This window comes from Rhinichthys klamathensis, unplaced genomic scaffold (genome assembly GCF_029890125.1).
Source record: "Rhinichthys klamathensis goyatoka isolate OS25496 unplaced genomic scaffold, OSU_Roscu_1.1 h1tg000422l_1, whole genome shotgun sequence".
NCBI classification, from domain to species: Eukaryota; Metazoa; Chordata; class Actinopteri; order Cypriniformes; family Leuciscidae; genus Rhinichthys; species Rhinichthys klamathensis.
In genome coordinates this window covers 1,410,853-1,426,325 of record NW_026606920.1, presented here as the reverse complement: position 1 = coordinate 1,426,325, position 15,473 = coordinate 1,410,853, and the positions used below count along the sequence as shown (strand labels likewise).

The window sequence follows — 15,473 nt, the reverse complement described above, 5'->3', positions numbered from 1 at the left end:
ATAACGATTTTAATAGGGACTAGACTCTCATAGCTGCTCTGGTAATTAATGTTCACGTGGAGTGACGGCAGACGCTGAAAACACACGTGCTTGAGTATGTGTAGTGGATGAATTGCGGAAATCAAAAGTAAATCTACATGTAAATTGCCAATATAATTATTTGTCATGCCAATAAAGCACATTCAAAATAAAGCAAAGCAGAAGGTAAATTCACAGAGCCAAAGAGAATGATGGGCCAGCAGAAAACTTCAGAAATTATTTAATGTTAACACTAACTATTCTCCTCACTCAGTATAAATGTGTTTTAATATAAAAGGGAAAATTTATTCAAATATTTGTAACAATGTGTTAATGATTTTGTAATCATATTGTGTAGTACCAAATTGTGTGGACAATTTTTGGCCAGACTGTCATACAAAGAAATTATGAACACATGGAAAAACAAGAGAAAACCAACAAAAGTTTGATGATTCCAACTCCTGCAAGGACTTCAGATGACGCAAACTCTGAATCAACATGCACCAATGCAAAAATTTTCTAATAAAACGGATAATTCCGGTCCTTTCTGATTCTGATTGGTTGAGCCGCGTTCGAAGCCGTTGTAAATTACTCAACAAACATACACCTGTGACCGCATTACATTAGTATTACTGCACAACTGCCGTTTGTGATTCTTTGTTGCTGCATGTGTTGCTTGGCAACCTCTTTGGAACTACATTGCTTGGCGGAGGAATAAATGTGTTATAACGTTATATTTTTTGTTGCTGGTGTTTATTTTATGAATAAAATAAATATTAAAATTAATATTTTTATGGAGTAACCGTTTAATGGCTAAGGGGGTTTTAGGCGCTCCGCTCCGCGTCGTGCCGAACAACGCCCCTTAGCTGTTCTAAATTCACTGTAAAACACGGCTTCGCGGGGCTTATTGCTTTAATATATCCAAATAATTTAACAACATTTATTCATTACTTCAATGAGCTCATTGTTTCGGCCTTAAATTAATGCAATGTTATATAACTGTTTGATTTGTATTATGTACATTTCTGAAATACATAACTTGGACAATGTCACCTCTGATAACAGATCACTCTAAATTGCATTTTCTGTAAAGCTGCTTTGAAATGATACGTATTGTGGAAAGCGCAAAAGAAAGATTTATTAACTGATTATGATGTAGTCAAATGTACACTTTTTCCTTTGAGTTTTTTGTTTTTCTATGCATTTTTTTTATTTGCATAGTAAAATAAAACCTTTAGCTGTAGTTTGCCTTATTTTGGCAAATCATTTTCAGATAAATACCTTAACTAAAGTTAGTGTTTTATTCTTCCCTCATATATTTAAGATATTTCAAAAATATAAAATATTTTCCATTAAACACACCATTGTATGTGTGTGTGTGTTTAATGGCAAAATGAAATAAAGTGATTTCAAAATATTAGGGGGTCCTTGGATAGTTCACAAACAATGTACTTACATTATAAATGACAGCTCCTAGAAATAAATATTGATAAATTGGATATTAAAGTGTAAAAAGCCTTAAATGAGTCTTTCATCCAGACCCACACTATCGATGTACTGACCGAAGCTACTCCCATGATGAGAGGGAATGTTACAGAGGAGCAGGCGTCTGGAGTTTGGCCAAAGATTGTGTAAGGAGTCTGGAACCAAGCTTTCTCATTGGCCCAGATTACATCACACAGGGGCAAGATAGACGCTCCAAGCCCAATAGCAGGCCCATTTACGGCGGCAATGATGGGCTTCTTGAACTGGATGAATGTGTTGACGAAAGTCCTGAAGACAACAGAAAACATATTGCCTTATCTATAGCTACTATTATAAAACTAATCACCAAAATATGATAAAATACCTATTAAAATAATTTTTACCTGATTGTCTCCGCCATTTTGATACTTTCTTTTTTCCTATCATCTGTGAGCCGTCTAATAAAGTAGATGAAGTCGAGGCCAAAGCAGAAGACGTTTCCCACGGCGCTCAGTAGAACAAGTTTACTGTCATCAGCTGCAGCTGTGGCCATGGCACTCTGAACCTCCTTCATTACCTGAAACCCATTTGAGTAAAGCTTTATTTTTTTTACAGTACGAGTAATTTCATATATGACATAAAACCTAGTTACACCATGCCAACGTCAAAATGTGGCTAGACGTGATGTCAAAACTAAATCACTTCCATTATATTCACCCTTCTGCTAGACAATCTGAAAAGTACTCTATATGTTTTCTGTATGGTGTCAGATATTTTTTATTTGATTATTTCTACTGTTATACCACCCAGTCCTAATTCAGAGGATGAGGTATCAGATGATAAAAAGCAACGAGCTAAATGTCAGGATACTTAAAAATAGTCAAATTAGCATGGGTTATTTCTTACATGCAACTTTAATATACAATGCAATATATTTGGACTCACATCAGGATTCAGTGAGTTGTTCTCAGAGGTCTTTGTAGAAAACAGAATATGTGTAAAGCCATCTTGTTTCTTAACTACAATGTCCCTGTAGCGGTAAGCACTCTCAGTTTGACGAACACTGAAGCGCAGGCGTTTATCGAAAGTCGCACTGTCCCCAAAGCGCCTTTTGCCTGTCAACCCCGAACTGCCCATCACTCCTGCCGCACCACTCTGTGTAATGGCCGTTCCGTTTGCCGACGAGGCTTCCATGAAGGTTGTCACTCCTATGAAACGACAACAAAAGCAAAAATGTATAAATAAAAATGATATAAATAACTATTTTAAAAAATACAACTGTATATTATCAATTTAATATATCTGAATCTACACTACATTCAAAAGTTTGAGGTCAGTAAGACACATTTTTAATAATATTTTACTATATTACTGTTTTTACTGTATGCTGATTTGATCAAATAAATAAATTCTTGGTGATTTTAAGACTTCTTTCAAAAACATTCGAAAAATCTTACCGACCCCAAACCTTTGAACGGTAGTGTATATTATGGATACACCACTATGGGTAAAAAAACATGGTAAAATGGTTATGGCCTGAAAATAATTAATTGTGGTGCACAAGTATCAACACAAATTATTACAATCATTACCACTCAGACCTACTGTTATATTGCATTAAGGGGCATACATATCAGGATGTGATTATGTTCTTCTGTTATACAAAGATCCCAACATGAGAGTAAAATCAATACCATCTTAACAAAATTATTTTCGTCATAATATATTATATTTCATCATAATATTCGTCACAAGATCAGCATCGTCATAAATGAGTATATGGCTTTTGAATCCACTCCAGGAGGTACCCTCAAAAATCATTTGAAGTTCTGTAGCAACACATTTGTTTTCATTTATCAAGTGCTTGATTATTACTGTTTATATTGTTGCTCCATGACTGTAAACACATAATACAAATCAAATTATACGAGTATGACTTAAACACACTAAAACTCAGAACTAAAGCCCTCTCTCTTAAACGTCATAAGAATGTAATGTTCTCAATGTAAGTTAAGCCGACTGTACCTTTCCCGTTTAATGTGCGGACAGCAGCTGGGGTAATGGGAATCTGTGGTGGCGGAAGGGCCGTTTGTGTCCTGGGCCTCGTACCCATACGAGCTCGCTCCTCTCCTGGTACACGCACAGCTCCGGTGGGTTTCTCCAGCAAGGCCACTTCAGGGGGCACAGCATCAGGCTCTTGGCCTCCCTGCTCCAGACTGTGTGCTGCCTCACTGGGAGACTCCTCGGTATCAGTGCGGCTGTTCATTGGGCTCTTTGGCACTAGGATTTTGATGCCAGATTTTGTTAGGTCCATACTACGGCGCAGTGCACTCATAGTGGGTGCAGCTGTTGGCGCTGCCGTAGGGGCCGTGTCAGTGACTGTACCCGTGACGGCAGTGCCGCTGCCAGTGCTACTCATGCCAGCCGAACGCTTATTCTTCTGCTGCTGTGCGTCGCTGTCGTTTGGTGAGTGTTGTGCTGGCTGAAGCCGTTTTGTAGAGGGTGTGCTTGAGGTCTGTGGAGAAGTCTTCGCTGTGTTAGGATTCGCTGACGGCTGCTGAGGCCTGTTGATCTGTTTGCGGGCATTGATGTTAGTGTTGCCTCCGGCTGTGCTGGGAGAGCTCCGCGTGGAACGGAGTAAAGTTCCGTCTTTCTGCTTCTCGCTGTGTTGCCGATTAAACTCATGGATGAACTCGACGCAGCTGGACAGGTGACTCTCCGGCTCCCAGGTGTCTCCCTCAAAGCCATAGCCTCTCCAACGGACCAGGTACTCAGTCTTGCCCTTTTTGTTCTTACGCTTGCCAACTACTCTCTCCACCTACAGAGGGACATGCAGATATACATTTATGTTAAATAATAAAGTACTGGCAAGATTGAAAGACAAACAAGTTGTTATCATGGAAAACTGTTAGCTTGTTATGAAAGAAATTGCACTTTCTATGAATACACTTTTTTTTTACGCATTAGATCAGTGGTCAGGAACCTATGGCTCACGAGACACGCATTTGACAACTGCATTTACTTACAGATTTGTTTCTCGAAATGTTGTGTACTACACACAGCAGCTTACAGTAGCGGCTGGAATACTTTCTGTATTGAACGAGCACCCAAAGTCACAAGCCTGTATTCTATTCTCGCATTTGCCATGAGTATCACCTGTAACTATAGTAAAGTAAATATCAAAGATGTCCATAATACTGGAAATGATCAGTCAACACGGCGCAAGTTCATCAGTCAAATCTTAATTAACCGACAGCAGCTTTTATACCCTAGTGGAAAGCAAAGCATTTGAGTCATGAACAGACCACACAAATATGCAGCTTCGTACTGTAAACCCTAATATTGTCATCACTAAAGCAATCAAGTTATCATAACTCACCATTACTTAAAACATCATGTTTTGGCATCAGTTTTGGCAGCAAAATCTTATGAACTAAAATGAAAGTGTTCAGAACTCAAAAATACAATTTATTTAAATTATTCACTCTTTCTAAGTTTAATCTGATTGGTCATGCACGTATTACTAACGGAAGTTGGTAAATATTTGGTCTTTGAGAATTTGTTACGCAGCGTCTCTGACAAACTCATCGTGAAGATGAAAGGAGTAACCTAGGAGAACGTTAAATAGGCTTTATGTCGAATCTCACATGAACAAACAGGAAAGGATGTCTCATTGCATCCGCTCCTCAGAGAAAGTGTTACCGGCAGTATGAACTCACAGCGATATCTATGGACTTTCAAGCAAACCCCGCTAGTTCTTTTTACTGCTGGCATTTTTTTAATATCTAAAAATATCTAACGAAACCCATACAAAAGACTTGTACCGGATGTGTTTAACAGAATACGGAAGTCTGTTGCGCATAACCCCCATTGCTATGTACTAGTCATTAAAATATGTATACACCTTACATGTTTTTTTCTAATGTTTTTTGCAAGGTATTTTTGATTTTAAAAGCTGTGCTAAAACTATAATTTTCCTCACCCAGCAGCAATGGCAGGCAGAGATATGCGTGAAGAAGAAAGCCCATAGGAGTATGTTAAATTGGTAGGTAGATGCTAAAATATGCATACGCTATTTCTTAACCACTTATATGTTTGGGACTAATGTTTTTTGCAAGGTGGAAATAGGTTTGAGTTAATACTTTTCTTTAAGAAAATTGGAGTGAGCGCTCAATTTCCCAGTCAAGCTTTAAGTAGGCTAGTGTTTTCCTCTTACAGTGGCTTTGGCAGACAGGTGGGGAGAAGCATTGTGAAGACGAGGGGTATGTTAAATTGGTAGGTAGTGGGGTGTAATGGTTAAAATTACTCACAGTTTGGTTTGTTTGACGGTTTCAGGGTCACGGTTTCGGTACGGTTCAGTATGTGCTATGTTTAGGAAAAAAAGGACTACTGTCAAATAAAAATAAAGAAAATAAGAACAAACGATTTCTTTGTCTGTTGTTTGATTAACATTAAAAACACAGCAGGAATATTAGGCTGCCGTCACAAGACAATGCACGGATCCAATATACTCATGTCTTTCTTGACTGTTTACATTCATTTAAGACATATCTGACTATGCTTACTAGAATACTCACCAAGACTGGCATGTAAACAGTTTTTCAAGACGACTTGAAAGCGAACTCAATTTAGTATTCACGCGCTGTCTGAAGCCTGGTTTATACATGGCGCATCCACACGAGCGCAAAGGTGCATGGTTGCGTGCGGCCAAAATTATGTCACCGCGGTGTGGTCGGTCGTGCGCTAAACTCTGCAGGATATTGGCTCTCCAGGACAGACTTTGGACACCCCTGATTTTAGATATTTAAGACCTTTTATGGCCTTTAATTTGATCAAACTGAATTTAAGACTTTTTAAGGACCCTTTGAACTTGAATGAATGAACCAGATCATGGAATTGTGATTAAATCATTGTTTCATCAGAGTTTCAGACTGGTTTTGTGAACCAGATCAACCAATTAATTTAAAAGAATTGATAACAAATAGAACGAGTAAACAAATGTAAGACCTATTGAAATGATAATTAGCTACTTCTCTCATGAAAACATCAAAGAGGGCTAAAACAGGGATTTTCAGTGAATAAAGTCTCTTCCTCACCCAAAGCCATCATGAGGGTTCAAAAGACTTTGAATTCAGCACAAAATACAAGTCTTATTTTTTTTAAACTGTCCCAAATTATGACAAAACTGACCCAAACTGACACTTGTTGTAAAAGGTCTGTAGAGCGGATTTGATCTTCCACAGGGGTAAGACATATAGGCTATGTTTGAATTTGGGCTGCCACAGAAAGTGAAACTAAAATCACTGGCGTGTGTGAAAAGCGCTATACAAATAAACTTGACGCGCCTTACCAAGTCTATTAACAAGCACAAACTGTGTTAAATAGAATTTGAAGTGCAAGCAAAAAGGTATCTGTCCTAGAGCGTTTTTTCTACTTTACCACAGTGAAGAATGCAAATAATAGGCCTAACTAAAAGCGAACCAAAGGAAGAAACGTTTATAACACCCTGCAAAATGGGTGAGACGTGAGTGAAGATTTGGGAAAAGAAATAACAGATCCCATGTCCAGTGGAATAACTAATGGAATATGGTTAAATTTGCTGATAATCGGGTGACCAGATCGCAAAACAGAATACAAAGCCGACAAAGCTTAAATTTATGGGCTCACATACCTCTATTTTTCGGCATGAATCCAAATGTTTCCATGGCTGCGATGTAACATTTAATTTCCAACCTATTATTTCTTTTTTAAACAAAGCTTTGTGCTCCACTCCTAATATTCACATAAATCAGCAGTCACATTAAAAAATATATATATATATTTTTTTAAAGTAGTGTGTCGGCACAACCCTAGTAAATGATGACAAGTGTCTTTTTACAAGGCTGCTGTCTCAGTCCAAGGCTATACTTCCTGTTATGTTGCTGATGATACTACAGTAATAGGTGTGATTTGCAGTAAAAGTGAGACTACACGGGAATGAAGAGGAGCTTATAACTAGGAGGTGTCATGACAATAATCTGACTTTGAATGTCAACATGACAAAAGGACTCTTTGTGAACTTCATGGAAATCCAGAGAGTGTGACTCCTCAATCAACACCGACGGCGCTGCAGTGTAAAGTGCCAGCAGCTTCAGGTTCCTTGGCATGCAAATCTCTGCTGGCTTGGTTTGGTCTCAACCTCACAACCAAACCCTAACCAGCTCCGCAACTTCTACTACAGCATCAGAGAAATGATCTGTTGTGTAGTACTACCAAACACAACGGAGAAACCAAAAGGCTTTATAATGTACTCAATGCAATAGTAAACCCAACTATTATCAAAAAGGCTCTTGCCACCCCACTCAGTAGATATTTCCTCGTAGCAAGCGGTACTAGGCTATACTGTTAAGGGATAATTTACCCCCCAAATAAAACCGGAATCATCTGTTCATCCTGATGTTGCTCCAAACCTGTATGACATCGTTTCTTCTGTGGAACAAAAGATTTTCAAACAGTTCAAGCACTCTTATTTTTGAATGAACCATCAAAGCTTTTCCACTGCTAAACAACTTTTCAAAAGCTAACTACAACCAGTGCACTCCCCCCATTGTGTACATCATCCACTGTTATTCAGACTATACTACACTAAAAGTCTAGAGTCAAAATGATTTTCATAACATTTAACTGTTAATGTTTCCAGAAAAAGAACTGCTGTGCTACATATAACTGTTACATATTACAACTAGGGATGTGCGCACCAACTAATTTGACAATCGTCCAAACGGAAGTTTTGTGTAACAGACTAGTCGACTAATGTAAAAGTAAGAAACCTTCTAAAAACTTGTGTATGATCCATGAATCAAACGGACAAATCCCCTTATAAATGCTGCTAAACGCAGTACACTTGGTGAATAAAGCTCATTCTGATTCTGATGCTCAGCATATTCACTTCAATTCCGAAAAAAATAACTATCACACCTACATGCATGTCCTGAATATGGTTATGCATGGCTCTAGTGGAATTATGCCAGTTTGAAATGGCACAGCTTACATAAAACTTTTCCATGTTATTTCTAATTCAAAATACTCCCACACCTCGTTGTCTTTTGAGTGGTCATTTCTGTGCTCTTTGTGACTGACACAAAGAAAATGCATCTGAGGTCAAATAAAAAGATTAGAAAGAACGTTTTCAAATTAAATTAAAAGAACGTTTTCAAATCCAGTTTCACTTTATTTCGCCGGTCTGGAAGGAGTGCTGTCGACGCTAACAAATCAGACCTCAGGAACCGCCACAAATGCCGCAATAACCAATCAGAAAAAGAGAGAAATGTTGTTGTTTTTTTGGGCGATCATCGTTTTCACTCGGGTACTCGTGCCCATCCCTAATATTCACATATGGTGCTGAAGTCTGGAGTGGAAGAACTTGACTGGCTTGCAAAAATAAAATAAAATAAAAAATCGAATTCTTTTTGTATCTGCTTTGTAAATCTTGCCTACTTCTTGTAGTACCCGGACAATGTTTGAATCAAATAATTGAACTATGATATCATAGACCACGTTAGGGCTGTGCTCAGAATATCGAGACGACGATACATCGTCATGAACTCCTGACGATGCGCGTATCGATACAGCAACTGCTGTATCGATACTGTCGTGCTTTTGAATGTAGCCAATTCAGGGCTCGAATTTCAGCACGGGATTGCAAGTATTACGCATTATTCTAACCATTCCCGCAGGTCTCCCACTTATAATGATTAATCCATACAGGTTATAACATCGAATTAGTCATTTTAAAACATTCTGCAAGACACAATTTCACAAACAGCGTGAGTGTTCAGCTGTGCCGCGTCTTCTGTCTCTGTCTCTCAAAATGGGTTGCTCAAGGCAAGCGTCAAACGCGCTGAAGGCGGCGATACACTCTCGCTTTCGGGAGTTGGGACATGACGGAATATTCACTTGCATATTCGGGCGAGTATTGCATTGTCACTTAAGTTTACCATTCGCTTGTCTTTTTAAGTCTTACCACGCAAAACATTCAAGCGATTTTAAACTATTCAGTGCTCGCACGCTCTCTGAGGGTGTATTCACACCAGGAAAGTCCGATAGTTCACTTGCTTTGGTCCGGACCAAATAATTTTTTTTTTTTTTTTTTGGTACGGTTCGCTTTCACACTGCTCTTTTTGCAAGTGAACCAAAATTAGTAAACAAAACCACACGTGTCCGAAGGTCGTCCATTCATTGGACAAGGATTCTCGGTAACACTTTAGAATACGGTTCCTTCGTTAATGAATAACTACACAGGAACAAATGAGTAACACAATATTAACAATCTAGTAACTACTATTAACTAACAAGAAATTCTGATTAACAAATTAGTAAGTAACAGCGCACAGATGAAAGTGGTAGTTCACTATTAACTAATCAATAACTACTTTTTTTTAATGCTTCCCAGAGAACTACTGTAAGAATCATGGTAACTAACTAGTAATGACTCAAGTGTTACTACATACTTCTAAAGGAATGACTAATTATTTGGATCCGTATTCTAAAGTGAAGATCACAGTAACTAACTAGTAATTACTCAAGTGTTACTACATACTTCTAAAGGAATTACTAATTCTTTTAAGCTTTTGAGGTTTTTGGTGAAGTTTTAGATAGTAATTCCCATAGAAGTATGTAGTAACACTTGAGTCATTACTAGTTAGTTACCATGATCTTCACTTTAGAATACGGATCCAAATAATTAGTCATTCCTTTAGAAGTTTGTAGTAACACTTGAGTCATTACTAGTTAGTTATCATGATTCTTACATGAAAAGCCAATAGATAAAGTGTAGAATCTTCTAATCCTTCACAAGATATTTGCACACACGTATGAGGTAGGAGACATTAATAAAATCTTCTTTTTTTTTTGCGAGGTATAGGTTAAATAATAAAATCACTGTATATGGTATTTGGATGGCCGATAACTCAATATGTTCCAGCCGTCACCGTGACTCTGGCCAATTTTCTGGCATTCCTCTGGACTGGCATTGAATCACTACAGGACAAGTAAGGTCCCGACAACTGCATTTAAAAAGCCATTTCTTTAAAATTATTCAGTTGATAAAATAGTTCTCTAGGAGAGAGCATAGGCTAATTATTTCCCAAATCATAAGTCTGCTATGCTATTACATATTGATAAACCTTGTGTATTTGTTTACAGCAGTTATTAATGTTAATGTAGTACTAGTCATTTGTCCTGAATAGTTATTGATTAGTTTTGCATGAACTATTAATCTTCTTCAGTAGTTCTCTGGGAAGCATAAAAAAAATAGTAGTTATCAATTAGTTAATAGTGAACTACCACTTTCATCTGTGCGCTGTTACTTACTAATTCGTTAATCAGAATTCCTTGTTAGTTAATAGTAGTTACTAGATTGTTAATATTGTGTTACTCATTTGTTCCTGTGTAGTTATTCGTTAACGAAGGAACCGTATTCTAAAGTGTTACCGGATTCTCAAGTAGGGAAATCATGAAGTGCAAAAAAGGCTCAGCATGGAGATATTTCGTACTGCAATATTTGTTATTTTACTAATTTTGTGTTATTCTGTACAAACGCAATATGAAGAAACTGCGCAGAAGACGGATAAGGTATAAAGTTTTCATTCATAGAGAGGGGCTATGTTCACACATTCAAATAATGAGATTCTTATTGTATATACTGCTAACAAGTGCTGTCAATGTTAACGCTTGCGATTAAGTTTGTCCAGTTTAACGCAGCATCATCCTTGTATATCGTTACATTATATGAACTGCAAAAGCTTTTTTTGCATCTATGCGCGATTAGACTAAAGAGAACGCTCTGTATGTGAATGTCCTGATGCACACATGCACACACGGCGCGCAGAAAGACGCGCAACAGTATCGTGTGGCCAGACAGCGCGCCGGAATGGAATTCTCTTTCGCACTTGTCTTGAACAACAATAACACAAACCATTATGCCAAAATCTCCGACTACGGAAGCCTGTTAACTCAAAGGCGCAGTGCTTTCTTGCAATTGGGTCGGTTCATGTTCACACCGTAAACGAACCGTACCAGAGTTCGTTTGGAACCGTACCGAGACCACCTCTTCAGCTGGGTCTCGGTTCGGTTGTTTGGTCCGCACCCGAGTTCGATTGCTGTATTCACACCTGCCCAAAAGGTCCGCACCAAGGGGGGAAACGAACTAGAGTTCGATTTAATCGAACCCAAACAAGGCAGGTGTGAATACACCCTGAGAGATGGTTTTCTCTGCATGCATACATAGAGTAAAGCCGCCTCACAAACAGCCTGTGAGTAACAAAAGTTATTTTTCACGGATTATATCGCTTTTACGGACAAAAACAAGCAAAATGATGTCAAAAATGTCAATCTTGGTGAGTATCCAACACAGTCGGTTAATGCATGTGACAGTATAATGAACACAGGATCCGTGCACTAGCTCTTAAAGTGACAGCAGCCATGTGTGTCTATCATTAATATTGTTGTCAAAACAACAAAAGATAGCTTTAATTATAAGGAATCTGGATTTATAGCCAATGTATTTAATTTAGTCAGGACTAAAATACTACCCAATGTTATTTTACATTTAATGACTTTAAGTTTCTGTAGTATTTCTGAATACTAGTGCTAGACCTATTCAAAAACTTTTCTCTTTATTGGTAGGCTATATTTATTCTATTGTATTTATTTGTTTTAAATGATTTCAACGTAATGTAAAGAAATTACTTTGTTTGGTGCACATTCCAACACTTATTTAATTGAACTATCCTTGTTTTTTAATGACAAAAACTAAATAGTTTTTCAGTTATCACAACTGTTATAACACTGTTTATTCAATAAAGATATTACTGCTACTAAACTCTGCTCAAAAGAAATTTAAATTCCAAATTGATCCATATCGTGATACGTATCGTATCGTGGCTTTAGTATCGTGATGCGTATCGTGACATTGTTGGTGATACACAGCCCTAGACCACGTGTCAAACTCTGCTCCTGGAGGGCCACTGTCCTCCAAGTCAAGTCAAGCCATCTTCATTTATATAGCGCTTTTAACAAAGGAGATTGTTTCAAAGCAGCTTTACAGAGATAAACATACAATTTACGGTAACAGAGATTGTTTTGGCTTTATAGCGATTTTTGAATAATGTTATTTCCAGCTAAAGTTAGTTTAAAGGTGTCTCCAAGACACCTGCCAAGAAGTTTCTAGTAATCATGAAGACCTTGATTAGTTGGTTCAGGTGTGTTTATTTGGTTTGAGCTAAACTCTGCAGGACAGTGGCCCTCCAGGAACTGAGCTTGACACCCCTGTCATAGGGACTTTTTTTACACCTGGTCACTTCATGCATTTTTACTGACTGGATAACTAGCCTATCACATTTTTTAAAATGGTTACATTTACACTTGGCCACATAAATGTGTCTCCGCAAAACAAATATAAAACAGATATAAATCTTCAATTCCCGCGCTATATACAAATTTATCAGAGTACAAGTCAACGAAAGCAACAAATTTGAGCTGCATTTTATTTATCATCAGCTAATTTCAAGATCTCGAAAGCATTTCGGAGGCCATTACACCTAGTCTTTTCACGATCGGATAGCAGCAGAGCAGCCTGCCTCAGCTTGTCAAAAATGCCTTTTTACTGTGATGGTGATAATAAACATTTAAACTAACATTGTGATTTGCTTGAAGTGTATAGAAATTAAAGTTAAAGCTCCAATATCTTCCCGAAAAAAGTCTGCTGGTGCCTCAGTGACTACTTGAATTACGACGTCACACGGTACCCCCGTTTTTATAGCATCAAATAACTAACTAAAACCTAACTTATTTAAAAAAAACATCGCGATAAAAACTAGGCTACCTAAAATGACAGAAACTATCTTTGGAAAAAATTTTATTTGAAGTGTTTTTGATTGTTTGTCTCACGTCCCACTAGATTACATGGAGAGGGTGGGGTTTATGACCTATACTGCATCCAGCCACCTGGATCAAAATATGATCGACATATTTTGGCTTCACCTTTCAGGACTTGTGTAGCACACTTGGATCAAACATGTGGTCAACTCACTGTCAGCCACTGGCCGCTTGGTCGTCACTTTAAAAACAAAAAAATGCTCCAAACATTTTTCTAAATTAACTTACAAAGTGGCAATCTGAAGGTTGTGGATTCAATTCTAAATACCGTCAGGAAATGACTGAAGTGTCCTTGAGCAAGGCACTAACACCCCATCACTCTCTGGGTGCCACAGCAAAAATGGCTGCCCACTGCTCCAGGTGTGTGTTTCCACGGTTTACAGTGTGTGTGAGTTCACTACTCACTACTCCTAATGTGTGTGCACTAACTTGGATGGGTTAAATGGGTTCTGTTTTTTAATTTTGTATAACATTAGTAAACAAAAAAACAAACTAAATAATAATAATAATTATTATATTCACACATCTTTACTTAGAGCAAGTTGTCTTGATTCAAACGAGCCCACTCACAACATAACATGATGCGTAAATCCTGAACAAATCATCATGTTGCTTGGCTAAAGCTATAGGACTTCTGGGATCCGATTGCATCACGATCATGTCACAGTGTTTTCCAATGTCATTTAAAAGTTCAACCAATGGAAACTGGATCTCGGGTATGGTGGGTAGGGACGATGTGTAGAGACCAATCGGACACTGTTTTACATCTGGAGTCCGCTTGGATTGGATCAATCGCTCAGATGGAAAATCATCACTCATCTACCAGGATCTTATTGATGGTTTCTTATTCTATGTAGAATGGGCTATATGCACGCATAACTTCCGCGTTTGACGCAAGGATGCTCGTGCGTTTCCGGTTGGGGAGATTTAAAGCGGAGGAAAACCGAGGAAAACGGTATTATGGCAGAGTCTTCAAAATTTACTGTCCTCTCGTCTTTGAAACGAAACTTTAATACGTTTAGATGTAATTTTATATATAGTTATGTTTATTTAATATAATAAACACAGAAGCATAAACAAAATGAGGAGTGTCTGTTTTGTCTGTTTTTGTGACTAACGTTTCTTTAGTATAGCAATAGAGTATAAAAACCAATATAAATTCTCGGTATAGCATTGGACTCTACGATCGGCGGAAGTAATCCAGCATCCTTAGACCTTCACCGGAAATACCGCCGTGCATAGAGCCCATTTTGAATATTTTATGCTTTGTGGCGTTTACACATGCAAGTAGTTCTTATGTTCAGTAAAATGCTGAGAGGTTTTTTGACTTAGGCTGCCATGATTCCTAATGCCATTACTTTTGATTGCTTTGAGATATCAACGCAAAATTTGGCCCAGATTCAGTTCACATGAACAAGCTCAAACTTGATTTATGACCAATCATATATACTTTCAAATAGTCATCATGTCAAGCATGAATAATAACAAAATAAATCAAATTGCATCACTTTTCCTGCTCATCTCAGCAGTGTTGTGTAGGGCTGCAACGATTAGTCGACGTTGTCGACAACGTCGACAATAAATATTTGTCGACAAATATCTTTGTTGTCGAGTAGTCGTTTGATCTCACGTGACCTAATGTAAGGGCCTGCAATCCCGCGATTTGACCGCTACGGCGCTGTAGCGCTAGAGTGCAGTGCAGCCCTTACAAATGCTATTGCGGTAGAAGAAAACACAGCGCGAATTATGACAGTGCAAACGAATCCGAACTAGCAAGGTTTAGGTTTGGGAAAGTTTCACAAAACTTCAAATCAAGAATGCTGTCGTGTGCAATACATGCAAGGCGGAACTTGCTTTTCACGGGAGCACAACATGCATGTGTGCAAGAGGAAACATCCCGGTGTTCTGCTGCCTTGTCGAAAAATGCTACCGTAACGCGAATCGATCACAGAATGTCGATTAATATTATATGAAATACAATTATAATACAATTCTAAGTTATGAGTAGCTACTGTATACTTTAGACTACTGTTTTTATTTTTAAAACGGTGTGAAAATTAAAAATTATCATCAAA

General features: G+C 38.0%; 1 protein-coding gene across 1 annotated transcript in view; it reads right to left on the bottom strand.

Moving 5' to 3' along the window:
• cdyl (chromodomain protein, Y-like) overlaps window positions 1-15,473 on the bottom strand; it is a 31,278-nt gene that overhangs the window by 3,184 nt on the left and 12,621 nt on the right. The window contains exons 2-5 of the mRNA XM_056235458.1: window positions 3,508-4,300; window positions 2,428-2,690; window positions 1,887-2,059; window positions 1,581-1,791 (exon numbers count right to left, since the gene is read on the bottom strand). Of these exons, the coding sequence (XP_056091433.1) occupies window positions 1,581-1,791; window positions 1,887-2,059; window positions 2,428-2,690; window positions 3,508-4,300 (1,440 nt within the window). The remainder of the gene's footprint in view (window positions 1-1,580; window positions 1,792-1,886; window positions 2,060-2,427; window positions 2,691-3,507; window positions 4,301-15,473) is intronic.